This window comes from Hypanus sabinus, chromosome 3, assembly GCF_030144855.1.
Source record: "Hypanus sabinus isolate sHypSab1 chromosome 3, sHypSab1.hap1, whole genome shotgun sequence".
Classification (NCBI taxonomy): Eukaryota; Metazoa; Chordata; class Chondrichthyes; order Myliobatiformes; family Dasyatidae; genus Hypanus; species Hypanus sabinus.
The window spans coordinates 60,042,060-60,056,790 of record NC_082708.1 but is presented as its reverse complement, the minus strand read 5'-3'; the positions used below and the strand labels follow the sequence as shown (position 1 = coordinate 60,056,790).

General features: G+C 40.6%; 1 protein-coding gene across 4 annotated transcripts in view; it reads left to right on the top strand.

The window, feature by feature from the left end:
- The window catches only part of nars2 (asparaginyl-tRNA synthetase 2, mitochondrial), an 87,505-nt gene that overhangs the window by 23,360 nt on the left and 49,414 nt on the right, over nucleotides 1-14,731 (top strand). For all 4 annotated transcript variants that reach the window (XM_059964499.1, XM_059964500.1, XM_059964498.1 and 1 more), the window contains 3 exons: nucleotides 825-965; nucleotides 10,101-10,181; nucleotides 12,651-12,751. In XM_059964499.1, coding sequence (XP_059820482.1) covers nucleotides 825-965; nucleotides 10,101-10,181; nucleotides 12,651-12,751 — 323 coding nt within the window. The remainder of the gene's footprint in view (nucleotides 1-824; nucleotides 966-10,100; nucleotides 10,182-12,650; nucleotides 12,752-14,731) is intronic.

Below are 14,731 nucleotides of genomic sequence, written 5' to 3'. Positions count from 1 at the left end.
AATTAATAAACATTTGAAAAAGGAAAAATGGAAATTCCCGGTGGCCAAACATTTTAATTCTGATTCCTATTTCCATTCCGACATGTAGGCCCATGGCCTCCTCCCGTGCCACAATGAGCCTGCCCTCAGGATGGAGGAACAATACCTTATATTCCATCTGGATGAGCCTCCAACTTGATGGCATGAATTTCGCTTTCTCCTCTGGTAAAAAGATTTTTCCCTCCCCCTTCCCTCCTCTTCTATTCCCCACTCTGGCCTCTTACCTCTTCTCTGTCTCCTCCCTCTAGGTCCCCTCCTTCCCTTTCTCCTGTGGTATACTCTCCTCTCCTATCAGATTCCTTTCTCTCCAGCCCTAACCTTTCCTACCCGCCTGGCTTCAACTATCACCTTCTAGCCATCCACCTTCCCTTTCACCATCTTTTTATTCTGGTGCCTTCCCCTTCATCTCCAGTCCTGAAAAAAGGGTCTCGGCTCAAAATGTTGTTTATTCATTTCCATAGATGCTGCCTAAGCAGCTGAGTTCCTCCAGCCTTTTCTCTATGTAGCTCATTTATCTGTTAGCTTGTTTTGTCTGGCATCAAAAGGGAAGAAAACTAAACTTAAATTTGTATTGTTGTTTTGTAGTCTCACGGTGTATCTGTAGCACGAGAGCTTATTCATAATCTTTGCTCAGGTAATTTACTTTGAGCAAAAGTCAAAGATTTATTTCTACTCTAGATCACTTACTTTGAATAAGTCTTATATTAGGTTTGTAGTACAAAATAAACTGGCTGAGAGATATGCTTGTAATATTTTGTACTGTATATGTTTGTATTCAATCATAGGATTTGCCATTCAAAATCAAGCAAAGGCATTCTTTTGAATACATAAGACAAATTCCTCATCTTCGTTGCAAAACAAATGTTTTCAGTTCACTGCTCAGAATACGAAGTGGGGCATCTGCAGCTATTCATTCATTTTTCATGGTAAGTATATTATAACATGCTCATTTTTTTACATAATCATGTTTTTGATATATTAGTAATAAAGCAATAACTGAAAATCAAAAAAACTAGATGTTGTAAATTTGAAATCAAAAAAGACATTTCTGAAAATGCTCTATACCTCTCACTTAAACCAAGGATAGGGTTTGTCTTGTCCTCGTCTCTAGGTAAAAGAGATGGGGTGTGACATCGTTAATCAGGGATAGTATCACAGCTCCAGAAAGGGAGAACATTGTGGAGGGATCGTCTGCTGAGCAACACACAAAATACTGGAGGAATTCAGCAAGACAGGCTGCATCTATGGAGCAAAATATACAGTCCCTTCATCAGGACCCGTCAACTGTTTATTCCCCTCCATAGATGCTGCCTGACCTGCTGAGTTCCTCCAGCATTTGGAGTGTTACTGGATTTCCAGCATTTGCAGTATCTCTTGTGTTTATGATGGTCTGCTGACTCAGTGAGGGTGGAAGTTAGAAACAGGAAGAGAGCAATCTCTCTATTTAAAGAGTATTTTATGGACTTTTTCACCCTCAAATTGCGACAGAGACACAAGTGAGGTGTATATTGACAGAAAGATTTTAGAAAAATTGCAAAAAACAACAGGCATGTTGCTATATGTAACTTCAACTTCCCTAATATTGATTGGCACCTCCTTAGTGCGAAAAGTTTATATGGGGTGGAATTTGTTAAATGCATCCAAGAAGGATTCCAGAAACAATATGTTGACAAACCAGCTAAAGGATAGGCCATATTGGATCTCATACTGGGCAATGATCCTGGTCGCATGATAGATCTCTTAGTGGTGGGACAGTGACCACAACTCCCTGACCTTCACTGTAGCTTGAGCAGGGACAAGACCAGATAATTTTGCAAACTATTTAACTGGGGGAGAGTGAATTATGATGTTGTTAGGCAGGAACTTGAGCATACATTGGGAATGGATGTACATGGAAATACGGAGATTGTTTAGGAAGTGTTTTCCATGAAGTTCTGGATTGGTTTGTCCCATTAAGGCAGGGAAAGAAACTATGGGTGACAAAATGTAGACCATCTATTAATGAGGAAGAAAGAAGCATGCCTAAGGTTTAGCAAGCAGGGATCGAACAGGGCTCAAGCGAGTTACAGGCTGTTCAGAAAGGAGCTTAGGAAAGAATGGACTTGGGAAAGCTAGGTGATTCTCCAATGCCACTGAAGACCTCAGCCTTAAGCCTGGTGAAAACTTCGACCTGCTGGTAAAGTGGCTTGGACGCAAGTCTGCTGAGCATGCAAACACATTAAGGTCAATTCACATTAAACACCCCAGTGCGGCTCTTACTTTAGTCGGGCAAAGACTGGAGGAGTTTACAGATCTACAGAGGCAATGGAGACTGCTCTCTTCAACAAACTCGAATCCTTCTCCAAGATTGCCAGCAGGGTGCCACAATGCACTATGACAGGTCTCTAACAGGTTTTTCTGATTTAAGTGGTGCTTAGCTAGAGGTGGTCAGGATAAAGGGCAGAGAAACCTGTTAGAGCCCTGTCATGGTGCACAAAACTAAGGTGGACAACGCTGTCCAAAAGGATCATTGTAAGATGTTAGAAGAACCAAACCAACAGTGCCCTCTACATCAGAAACCACACCCTCTCCAGAGGTGTAGAGGCTTCAAGGAGAAAGCTCTAGAGAAGCAAAAGGCCTTCCTTAAAAAGCACCCCATATGTTTCCGCTGCTGTTTTTCAACAGCCACCAGGCGAGGGACTGTAATGCTGTCATCCAGTGCTCTGAATGTGACAGCTACAAACACATTACAGCTCTTTGTCTTGGCCCATCTCCCTGGTCTGAGAAGAACAACACAAGTACCTCCTTGCAGAATGGCTGGGAGGGAGATGTATCTGCTTTCTCTCTAGTTGCTACCTCTTCCTGTACTGTGGGGAAATCTCCACCAGTAAGTTATGTTCAAAGGTCTGACTCGTCAAAGTTTACCCAGAAGACCACTGAAAAGAAGATGTGGAAATTGTTGGCTTGGATGATCAGAGCAACGACTCTAGCTAAATCATCTTTCTTTAACATCTTCAGCCTAACCAATGGTGCCTCACTTTGTACACTTAAGACGTGCAGGTGTGTCGCAGACAGTTGGAGAAAGAGCTAGAGGCTTTGTTGTTGAATCTGTAAATGGAACCACTCATTTAGCTCTCCCCACACTCATTGAGTGTGACAAACTTCCAGACAACAGGAAGGAATTCCCACTCCAGAAGCAGTAACTCACCACCCTCACCTCAACTCCATAGCCAGCTGTCTTTTGTCACTTGACTCTAAGGCTGAGATTCTGCTGCTGCTAAGAAGGGACATCATACAGGTACACAAGGTACTTGAGCAATGTAATGAGCCTCCAAACACTCCCTTTGCACAGATGTTAGCACTAAGGTGGATCATAGTAAGAGACAACTGCCTAGGGAGTGCACACAGACCTTCATCCGTGAATATCTTCAAATGTAGCATTTTAGGATACAGGCATCCCAGCCTCATGACCTCCTGCCTTAGCAGCGTCACATCAAGGAGAGCTTTGGCCAGTCCTGTCAGCCTCGTGTCTCTCCTGCCTTGGCCTCGTAACAAAGAAGTTTGACAAGCAACACAGCAAGCCTGGGTGAATCTGTCTTGGTCCATCCAAATCTTGTTTTAGTATTTTAGTCCTTCTGTTCACATACCTCTAATTTCAATTCTCTCTATCCTTGTAACTTATGGCTTTTTCTTAAGTGATCCAGTTTTAAATCCTTCTGACTCTTCAATTTGTAACATTACCCCTATTTCTGTATGCACTTGTGTTTTCTGACCTACTGAAAGTTTCCACATTTTCTGTTCCCACATTTCCAGCAGCTACAGTTTTTATTATTTTCGTTTGGTGACAAGCAGCTCACCTTTGGTTTCCTTGCCCTTAAGCTCACCACTTCTCTCTCACCTTGTTTAAAATGTCCTAAAATATTTTTTCTTCTGTTATCCTTTCATAATAGTTTGGCTGTATCAGTTTTTGTTTCATGATGTTCTTCTATGTTTTAGAGTGTTATCCTACATGAAGGAGTTACTTAAGTGTGATATCTCATTTATTTCAAAACAGTTAACTGGAATTGATGAATGTTTAAGGCAGTGATTAAAAAAACAAGATTGTTACTAACTTTTAAGATGGTCATGCTGCAAATCAATTTTTATTTTGAAATAGCATCTGTCTATCCATATTTCAAAAATATGTAATAACTGGTCTTAGCAACCTAGTATGTCTTAACTGATCTTAGCAATCTAGTATGGATTCAGAGCAAGAAGGCTGCGGGTGAACGGCTAAGGATTTCCGGAGCGAAGGCAGTTTTACTACTCAGGGTAAAAGAGAGGCAAGACTGCGCAGGCGTGTGATGTCAGCTGTAGAATGGGAAAAGTTTAAAAAGAAGACTGCAATATCCAGTGGATAGCATTTGGAGCGGGCAGCGGAGTGAGAGGTAGCAGAGTGGTAGGGCTTTGGCTCAACGGGCTTAGGCAGTAAAGAGGCGAGTTAGGTCTACCTGTGTTAATTACGGAAAGGAAGTAGTATGTGTGTGAGGCTGGTTTCCTGTGCTTGGTGTCATATGTGAGAGGTCCTGGAGTCTCCCAGCCTCCTGGACGGTCATATCTGCACCCGGTGTGTCGAGCTGCAGTTCCTAAGGGACCGAGTTAGGGAACTGGAGATGCAACTCAATGACCTTCACCTGGTCAGGGAGAGCGAGGAAGTGATAGGAGTAATAGGCAGGTGGTCACACCGGAGCCACGGGAGACAGACAAGTGGGTAACAGTCAGGAGAGGGAAGGGGAAGAGTCAGGTACTAGAGAGTACCCCTGTGGCTGTACCCCTTGACAATAAGTACTCATGTTTCAGTACTGTTGGTTGGCGGGGGGGGGGGGGGAACCTGGGGGAAGCAACAGTAGCTGTGCCTCTGGCACAGAGTCCGGCCCTGTGGCTCAGAAGGGTAGGCAAAGGAAGAGGATGGCAGCAGTGATAGGGGACTCTATAGTTGGAGGGTCAGACAGGCGATTCTGTGGACGCAGTAAAGAAACTCAGATGGTAGTTTGCCTCCCAGGTACCAGGGTCTAGTATGTTTCAGATCGCATCCAAGGTATCCTGCAGTGGGAGGGAGAACAGCCAGAGATCGTGGTACATATTGGTACCAATGACATAGGTAGGAAAAGGGAAGAGGTCCTGAAAAAAGACCACAGAGAGTTAGGAAGGAAGTTGAGAAGCAGGACCACAAAGGTAGTAATTTCGGGGTTACTGCCTGTGCCACGCGACAGTGAGTATAGGAATAGAATGAGGTGGAGGATAAATGCGTGGTTGAGGGATTGGAGCAGGGGGCAGGGATTCAGATTTCTGGATCATTGGGACCTCTTCGGGGGCAGGTGTGACCTGTACAAGAAGGACAGGTTGCACTTAAATCCCAGGGGGACCAATATCCTGGCAGGGAGGTTTGCTAAGGCTACTGGGGAGAGTTTAAACTAGAATTGTTGGTGGGTGTAAACTGAACTGAACAGACTGGGGAAGGGGTGGTTGGCTCACAAATAGAGAAAGCTTGGAGACAGTGTGTGAGGGTGGATAGGCAGGTGATAGAGAAGGGACATGCTCAGATGGAAAGTTTGAGATGTGTCGATTTTAATGCAAGGAGTATTGTGAACAAAGCGGATGAGCTTAGAGTATGGATCAACACTTGGAGCTATGATGTGGTGGTCATTACAGAGACTTGGGTGGCTCAGGGACAGGAATGGTTACTTCAAGTTCCGGGTTTTAGATGTTTCAAAAAGGACAGGGAGGGAGGCAAAAGAGGTGGGGGCATGGCACTGTTCATCAGAGATAGTGTCATGGCTGCAGAAAAGGAGGACATCATGGAAGGATTGTCTACAGAGTCTCTGTGGGTGAAGGTTAAGAACAGAAAGGAGTCAATAACTTTATTGGGTGTTTTTTATAGGCCGCCCATTAGTAATGGGGACATCAAGGAGCAGATAGGGAAACAGATCCTGGAAAGGTGTAGTAATAACAGAGTTGTCGTGTTGGGAGATTTTAATTTCCCAAATATCTATTGGCATCTCCCTAGAGCAAGGGATTTAGATGGGGTGGAGTTTGTTAGGTGTGTTCAGGAAGGTTTCTTAACACAATATGTAGATAAGCCTGCAAGAGGAGAGACTGTACTTGATTTTGTATTGGGAATTGAACCTGGTCAGGTGTCAGATCTCTCAGTGGGAGAGCATTTTGGAGATAGTGATAATAATTCTATCTCCTTTACAATAGCATTGGAGGGAGGATAGGAACAGATGAGTTAGAAAAGTGTTTAATTGGAGTGAGGGGAGTTATGAGGCTATCAAGCAGGAAATTGGAAGCTTAAATTGGGAACAGATGTCCTTAGGGAAAGGTACGGAAGAAATGTGGCAAATGTTCAGGGGATATTTGTGTGGAGTTCTCCAATGAGACAGGGAAGTTATGGTAGGATACAGAAACCGTGGTGTACAAAGTCTGTAATAAATCTAGTCAAGAAGAAAAGAAAAGTTTACAATAAGTTTAGAGAATAAGGAAATATTAGGGATCTAGAATATTATAAGGCTAACATGAAGGAGCTTAAAAGGAAATTAGGAGAGCCAGAAGGGGCCATGAGAAGGTCTTGGTGGGCAGGATTAAGGAAAACCCCAAGGCGTTCTTCAAGTATGTGAAGAGCAAGAGGATAAGACGTGAAAGAATAGGACCTATCGTGTGACAGTGGGAAAGTGTGTATAAAACTGGAGGAAATAGCAGGGGTACTTAATGAATACTTCAGTATTCTGTATGGAAAAGGATCCTAGTGATTGTACTGCAGACTTGCAGCAGACTGAAAAGCTTGAGCATGTAGATATTAAGAAATAGGAAAGCATATTTCATTGGAAAGCATCAATTTGGATAAGTCACTGGGACCAGATGAGATATACCACAGGCTCTTGTGAGAGGTGAGGGAGTAGATTGCTGAGCCTCTGGCAATGATCCTTGTATCATCAATGGGGATGGGAGAGGTTCCGGAGGATTGGAGGGTTGCAGATGTTGTTCTCTTATTCAAGAAAGGGAGTTAAGATAGCCCTGGAAATTATAGACCAGTGAGTCTTACTTCAGTGGTTGGTAAATTGATGGAGAAGATCCTGAGAGGCAGGATTTATGAACATTTGGAGAGGCATGATATGATTAAGAATAGTCAGCATGGCTTTGTCAAAGGCTAGTTGTGCCTTACGAGCTTGGCTGAATTTTTTGAGGATGTGACTAAACACATTGATGAAGGTAGAGCAGTAGATGCCATGTATATGGATTTCAGCAAGGCATTTGATAAGGTACCCTATGCAAGTCCTATTGAGAAAGTAAGGAGGCATGGGATCCAAAGGGACATTGCTTTGTGGATCCAGAATTGGCTTGCCCACAGAAGGCAAAGAGTGATTGTAGACGGCTCATATTCTGCGTGTCCAGTGACCAGTGGTGTGTCTCAGGGATCTGTTCTGGGACCCTTATTCTTTGTGATTTTTATAAATGACCTGGATGAGGAAGTGGAGGGTTGGGTTAGTAAGTTTGCTGATGACACAAAGGTTGGAGATGTTGTGGTTAGTGTGGAGGGTTGTCAGAGGTTGCAGCAGGACATTGATAGGATGCAAAAAACTGGGCTGAGAAGTGGCAGGTGGAGTTCAACCCAGATAAGTGTGAAGTGGTTCATTTTGGTAGGTCAAATATGATGGCAGAATATAGCATTAATGGTAAGACTCTTGGCAGTGTGGAGGATCAGAGGGATCTTGGGGTTCGAGTCCATAGGATGCTCAAAGCAGCAGCATAGCTTGATGCTGTGGTTAAGAATGCATACAGTGTATTGGCCTTCATTAATCATGGAATTGAATTTAGGAGCTGAGAGGTAATGTTGCAGCTATATAGGACCCTGGTCAGACCCCACTTGGAGTACTGTGCTCAGTCCTGGTCGCCTCACTACAGGAAGGATGTGGAAGCCATAGAAAGGGTGCAGAGGAGATTTGCAAGGATGTTGCCTGGATTGGGGAGCATGCCTTATGAAAATAGGTTGAGTGAATTCAGCCTTTTCTCGTTGGGGCGATGGAAGATGAGAGGTGACCTGATAGAGGTGTATAAGATGATGAGAGGCATTAATTGTGTGGATAGTCAGAGGCTTTTTCCCAGGGCTGAAATTGTTGTCACAAGAGGACACCAGTTTAAGGTGCTGGGGAGTAGGTACAGAGGTGATATCGGGGTAAGTTTTTTTTACTCAAAGTGGTGAGCGTTTGGAATGGGCTGCCTGCAATGGTGGTGGTGGCGGATACAATAGGGTCTTTTAAGAGTTTTCTGGATAGGTACATGGAGCTTAGTAAAATAGAGGCTATGGGGAAGTCTAGAAATTTCTAAGGTAGGGATATGTTCGGCACAACTTTGTGGGCTGAAGGGCCTGTATTGTGCTGTAGGTTTTCTATTCTCTGAAAAATATAAAGTTTGATCTTGAAAAGTATTTAATTTTGGCTCATTCAAAAGTTAAATCAAAAAGAACTTACCAACTTGGTAAGATCTTGGACACAAATAAGAGAAAATCTGCAGATGCTGGAAATCTAAGCAACACACACAAAATGCTGGAGGAACTCAGCAGGTCAGGCACCTTTGAAGGGTCTCAGCTCGAAATGTTGACTGTTTACTCTTTTCCATAGATGCTTCCTGATCTGCTGAGTTCCTCCAGCATTTTGTGTGAGATCTTGATTGTATTTGCATTTTTGCACTCCAGTTTCTTGGAAAGCTTATACAATGGAGTCATTTACTTTCATCTTGAAAATGTCCAGCAAGTACATTGAAGTGGCACTGTAATTGTAGATATAATTTCTGTCTCATTTTTCCCATTCTGAATATAAAGAAAAGGAAGCAGATAATCTCTTCATTCGTCAATCAGTTGAACTGTGTGGTACAAAACCACTTTGTATAATTGTATTACTGTTAATCTGACAAAATATAAATGAAACCAAATTTAATTTCTGAAGTGATTTTTAAATGGAGAAGCAGCTACCACTTCGGTTAGTGACCTTCCATCGGAAACAGCCATCAATATGTAAGATGAATTTTTAAAAAAGACTGCAATTCTGGAAACCAGAAAGAAAACACATAATGCTGGAAGCACCCAGTGGGGTCAAGTGTTTCAGCTCTTGTTAGCTAAAATACTAAAATATTGGCTCTTGTTTCTCTTTCCATTGATGCTTCCTGATATTAAATGTTAACTTGATTTCTTTTGTTCTATAACACAGAACTGTGGAACAGTGCTAAGATCAATTTAATAATTATGTAAAGATAATTTCTTGCTTAGTTCTATGTCCTGGAAATTGAAATGTATTACAAATTTGACTGGCAACATTTCAATTTGCTCAATAAATTTGCTTTATTCAAAGCTTACTGTGGCACTCTTTCTCTGAAAAAAGTCTTTTAGAATCTAGAAATAAAATACATTAATAATAAAGTAATAATAAAATATATTAAATTGCCATAGTGATTAATGTTTAATTCTACTTTGGAAATAATAACGTATGTGTCTGATTCTTTTAAAATAACATTTGTTGCTTACTATATTCATTTATTATTGTTTGATATACATATACAGATGAATACTATCCTTCTAATAATTTAGTTTTATTTTAGATATATACCCATGTTTTACAAGACAAAGTAATTTGATTTCTCGAGGTTCTGTTTGCAATACACATTACCTGATCAGGCCATTATACAACTCTACATCTACCTTATGTTGGACTCTAAATGTCCTGTCTAAAATGGCCTGACAAGCCACAATTAAAAATGAAAATAATTGCCTGCCTTGGCATCAAAGACTGACTCCTGGAAAATTGATTTTAAAAAAATGAAATACCAAAACGACCCATAGCAATTGACAGGCCTCTGCTGAGGGAGATTTTCCTAACATTAATTTGATCACTGAATTTAAATGGTCTAATTGTGGCCAGAATGGGAATTATGATAAAAGATGTATATTCTTTAATGATATAACAAGCTCAGTCTTAGATTATTTGGAATTAATTTTATTCCAGTACAGAGTTAAGTGGGCATACTCTAAATATTTTGACTTTAAATTATAGAATAATGGATTTGTTCAGATACACACACCTATTATAACATCAAATGATTGTGAAGGAGCTGGAGAGCTGTTCCAAGTTGAAGTGAGTATCCCACTGAACCAGATGTTAAGTGGAGTAGACTGATAACAATATTGTGTGCAATGTTTTCTCTGAATTTTTTAGTATTGATGGCAACTGAGAAACCAATAATTGGTTAATATAATGAGTGAGAATTACAGATCATTAAGTTTAAGCGTACATATGTTCCTTACATAGTTGATTGGATGCCTGTTTTCTGACAACTGTGCAAATATTACTTCAGTGTACTAAGTCATGGTTGAATAATGAAGACCATAACATTAATCAGATATTATTTATTTACTGCCTGGTACGCCTGCTGGCATTAGCAGTGAATGTCCAACATCTGAATGTATCGCACACAGATGTAAAAAGATTTCTTTATTGTTTGCATAATAATTTTGTTTGACCAGTTTGAGCTGAACCCCCGAACCTGGAGGACAAATGGGCCACTCTTGGTCTGGCCTCTAATCATTATCAAGGACCCCACCAACCAGGCCATTCTCCTTTCTCACTGCTGCCACCAGGAAGAATTTACAGGAGCCTAAGTTATTACCCCTCAACCATCAGGCTCTTGAAGCAGAGGGAATAATTTCACTCACCCCATACTGAACTGTTCCCAGAACCTCTGAACTCACTTTCGAGACTCTTCATCTCATGTTCTCGATATTCACTATTATTATGTTTATTTTTTTTATTTGCACAGCTGTCATTTGCACATTGTTTGGGCATCCTGTTGGGAGCAGTCTTTCATGGATTCTATTTCTTGTATTTACTATTACATATTATTTATTGCAAATTACTGTAAATTGCACATTGCACTTTTAGACTGAGATGTAAAGATTTTTACTCCTTGTATGTGAAGGATGCAAGTAATAAAGTCAATTCAATACCATGAATGCCCACAGGAAAATTAATCTTAGGATTGTGTATAGTGACATATATGTACGATATATGTACTTTGATGACCCAGCCAGTCCCCCTCCACCACCGCCCCAGTTTCCTTCGGCTGTGTAAGTCTAGGGACTACAAATCTTTGGTCTCTCCAAACCCATGAGATTGAGTTGGCTGTCCCATGCCAAACCGTGCTTTGTGTGGATGCTGTGAATTTGCTACCCTGTTACAACTCAGTGCTAAGAAATAGCAGACAGCACACTGCATATGATCAAAGGAATTATATTTATCAATCTTAACTAATGTGTTAGTAAAGAAAAAACAAAAAAGGCCCATTATAATTATACAGTCAAATGTGCACAAGTTGGAGATTACCTCTTCCAGAAGTCAAACATATTCACTGATCCTCAGCAATTCCTCGACACCTTGCTCCATTGAATCACGGCCCCCCACCAGGTCGAATCCTACAAGGAGTGCTCCCCAGCATCTTCTCTCTTCCTCTTCACGCTGGTGTCAGGCCCACTCCCCTGATTGGATGGCTCACATTACAGAGCACCTGTTACCTCTTACCACAACCCAAACACTGCTTCTACAGAAAGACGATTACGTTAATGAAACCTTTCCCAGGGTGTTACATTGAGAATACATTTACTTTGAACTTTGACGCTTCTCCTGCAAGTTAGTAGCAACCTGTTTTATGTAAAATACATGAGTAATTGTATACCTTTTTAACTCCATCTTTAATAATAATTTCTATAGCTCCATTTCTTGTTTTTGGCTGTATGCAGATAGTTCATGAAAATTGCTTGTTTACCATCTTATCTGTTCAGGCTAATTAGCTGTTCTTCCACTTAAAGAAAACAGAATTTGCATAGGGAAGAACAGGTCAGTTGGCTTCTGAAAACAAACAGTGAGTTAATGCATTAGATAAAGAACCTCATTACAAATGATTTTATAATGTTATGTCTCACTGAATATTTAGAACATAAGGTTAGGGTCTGATTATAGTGCAGGTGAAAACACTAAATCCAGCTAATTGATGTCTGTGTCTGATGCCACTAAATCAGTCAAGAGTAATTACTGTTTGAGAGTTTGATTATATAAATACAGCTCTTTCATGACTCCTTGTATTCATTTAATTTAAAATGGGATCTTTGGAGTAAAACAGGTCATGTTTATGGTTTTGTTAAAGAGGGAAAGGTGTTGAGCCAGTATGTCTATGAAGAGAATTCAGGAATGTAGGACCCAAGCAGCTGAAAGAGGTTGAAAAGAGTCTGGCTCAGCTTGAAACAGTGACATTGAATTGGTGGTTCATAGTCATGAAGTTGTCAGTGGGGGGTAAGGTATTGGGTTTTGGTTTTCTCCGTGTTCCGCTAGAGGGAATTTACAGCACGTCTGAAGTGGCAGAGAGAAAAGCTATTTACTAGGAGAAATGTGAATAAGAATAATTTTTACCAAGCAAATGGTGGGGATATAGCCTGAATAAACCAGAGACATTTTAAAATAGAAAGATTGAAGTAAATATTTAAATGCTGTGACTTATGAGATGGTTGAAAATAAAATGTTAAATACAGCATAAATTGTTTATTTTTGTTGCAGCCTGCAAGCAAAACAACTGAAAAATGTCATCAGTCTCATTTTTTTGGTGTTCCATCCTTCTTAACTGTATCTGGACAGCTGCATTTGGAAGTAATGACAGGGTAAATGGCATTTTAACAAATCAGTAAGGTCTGTTTTCCAACATTCATAGCTAAATACCAATAAACATGATAAAAATTTTATAAGCATGGAACTGATGTTCTGCAAATCAAACATGAAAATAAGCAATGCAAGATCATTGGCATTTTGAAGAAAAACAGATCAGGTATGGCAGAGAGGAACAAATTAAATCCCAGAGCATGCTTGCTGTAATTACCATTACTTTAATTGATCCATATCATTAGAATGGGCAGTGTAATAGCACTGCTCCCAGAACAGCTGCTTCACAGCATCAGAGATGCAGGATAAATTCTGACTTTGGGTGGTGTCTGTGTGGATTTTACAGTCTGTTTCACTGTCTTTTCAACTGAACTTCATATTCAAAACATTCCTCCCTCAACTATGTCCATTTGCATCCTGTAATAATTACAATTTTCTCAAACTGTGTCTCAATCATGTTCTTGGGGTCCAATAATAGAGCATGAAACAATGATTCTGATCTTTCTGAAGTGGAATAGTTGTTTGTAGTTCATATTTCCTGTTCCTTAGGTGGTCAAGCAGTATGTTGTAGAGAGTCCAATCCAATTATGCCCTGTAACAAAAGGCAAGTTTTGGAGCTGAGCCCAGCCCTCTGACAAAGGTGCCAATGAGTAGAGTTGCTTTTTACATGTCATTGAACTCGAGGCATTTAAAAATATTTGAATATTTTTAAAGTAGTTGTTGGTAACAACATATTTTTGTACTTTACTATTCCATTAAAATGTAAATTTGGCTTAACTAGTTCATATTTCTGTTTCTGTCTTCATGAATTTGGAACTGCTGTTTCTAGTTCCTTCATAAATCGTTGGTTTTTATTTACTTTTATAACGTTTTGTGATGCCAGTACTTAGACTTTCATTTAGCAACCTCAGCAAATCACTTTTCTTCATGTTCATTTCATACTTGCCATGAATCATTTCAGGTTAAGGAAGAGCACTACAATGCTAGAGGGTTATGCAAGAAATCTCAAAAGTTTTAAGTACTAAAAGGAAACTTGGACTTGCATTGTCCCTTTTTCACTCTTTGAAATTCAAAAGTGCTTTACAAGTGTTAAAGTGTTTTTGCCGAGTCCTCAGAGTCATAATGTAGGAAAAACAACAGATGGCTTCTCTTTATCCAAGTGCTTTCCTAGTGGATAATAATCAAGACCTACTCTTTAAAATGCTATATGAAGTGACAATTCATGAACAATGAATAACAATTTTTATTAATGATTTAAATGCTTCACTCAGAATTCCTTCTGGAATATTTGAGATCTGTAGCTAGCAGGTACTGGAAACCCGAATTTGATCCATCTGCAAATATATAAAATAATTTTTGGTTGGTGTTCTTATTTTACATCAGGTGATTATAGTCATTTGATAGGTGTGAGCAAAGGCTGGGAAGTGAAAACAAAGCCTTTGTTTAGAAGTGCAGAAAGAATTACTTCAGTTCAAAAGTTTTAATGTAGTATCAGAGCTTTCTGTTCTCCCAGACTCTCTTTGTCAGTCTGGCAAATGTTGAGGCTGTTCGTCCGATCCGTCTGTTGATCTCAGGGTCAAGGAAGAGACTGTCCATGATGGTAGAGCCAAGGTATGCAAACTCGTGAACTACCTCCAGCTTGTAGTTGTTGATGGTAATAGCAGTGGGGGTGCTCAATGCCTTGGCCCAACACTTCAGGCTGATGGTCAAGCTGAAGTCCTGACAGGCTCATGAGAAGCTGTCCATGAGGTGTTGCAGTTGCTCTTCAGAGTGTGTAGCCAGTGCCGCGTCATCTGCAAACAACGTGTCCCTGATGAGTACTTACGAACCTTGGTTTTCACCCTCACACCAAGATTGCAGTCTACAGGGCCTGCATCCTCAGCTCTCTGCTTTACGGCAGTGAGACCTGGAGCCTCTACCTCAGACAAGAGCGGTGTCTCAACATCTTCCACCTCTGCAGCCTGAGACGCATCCTGGACATC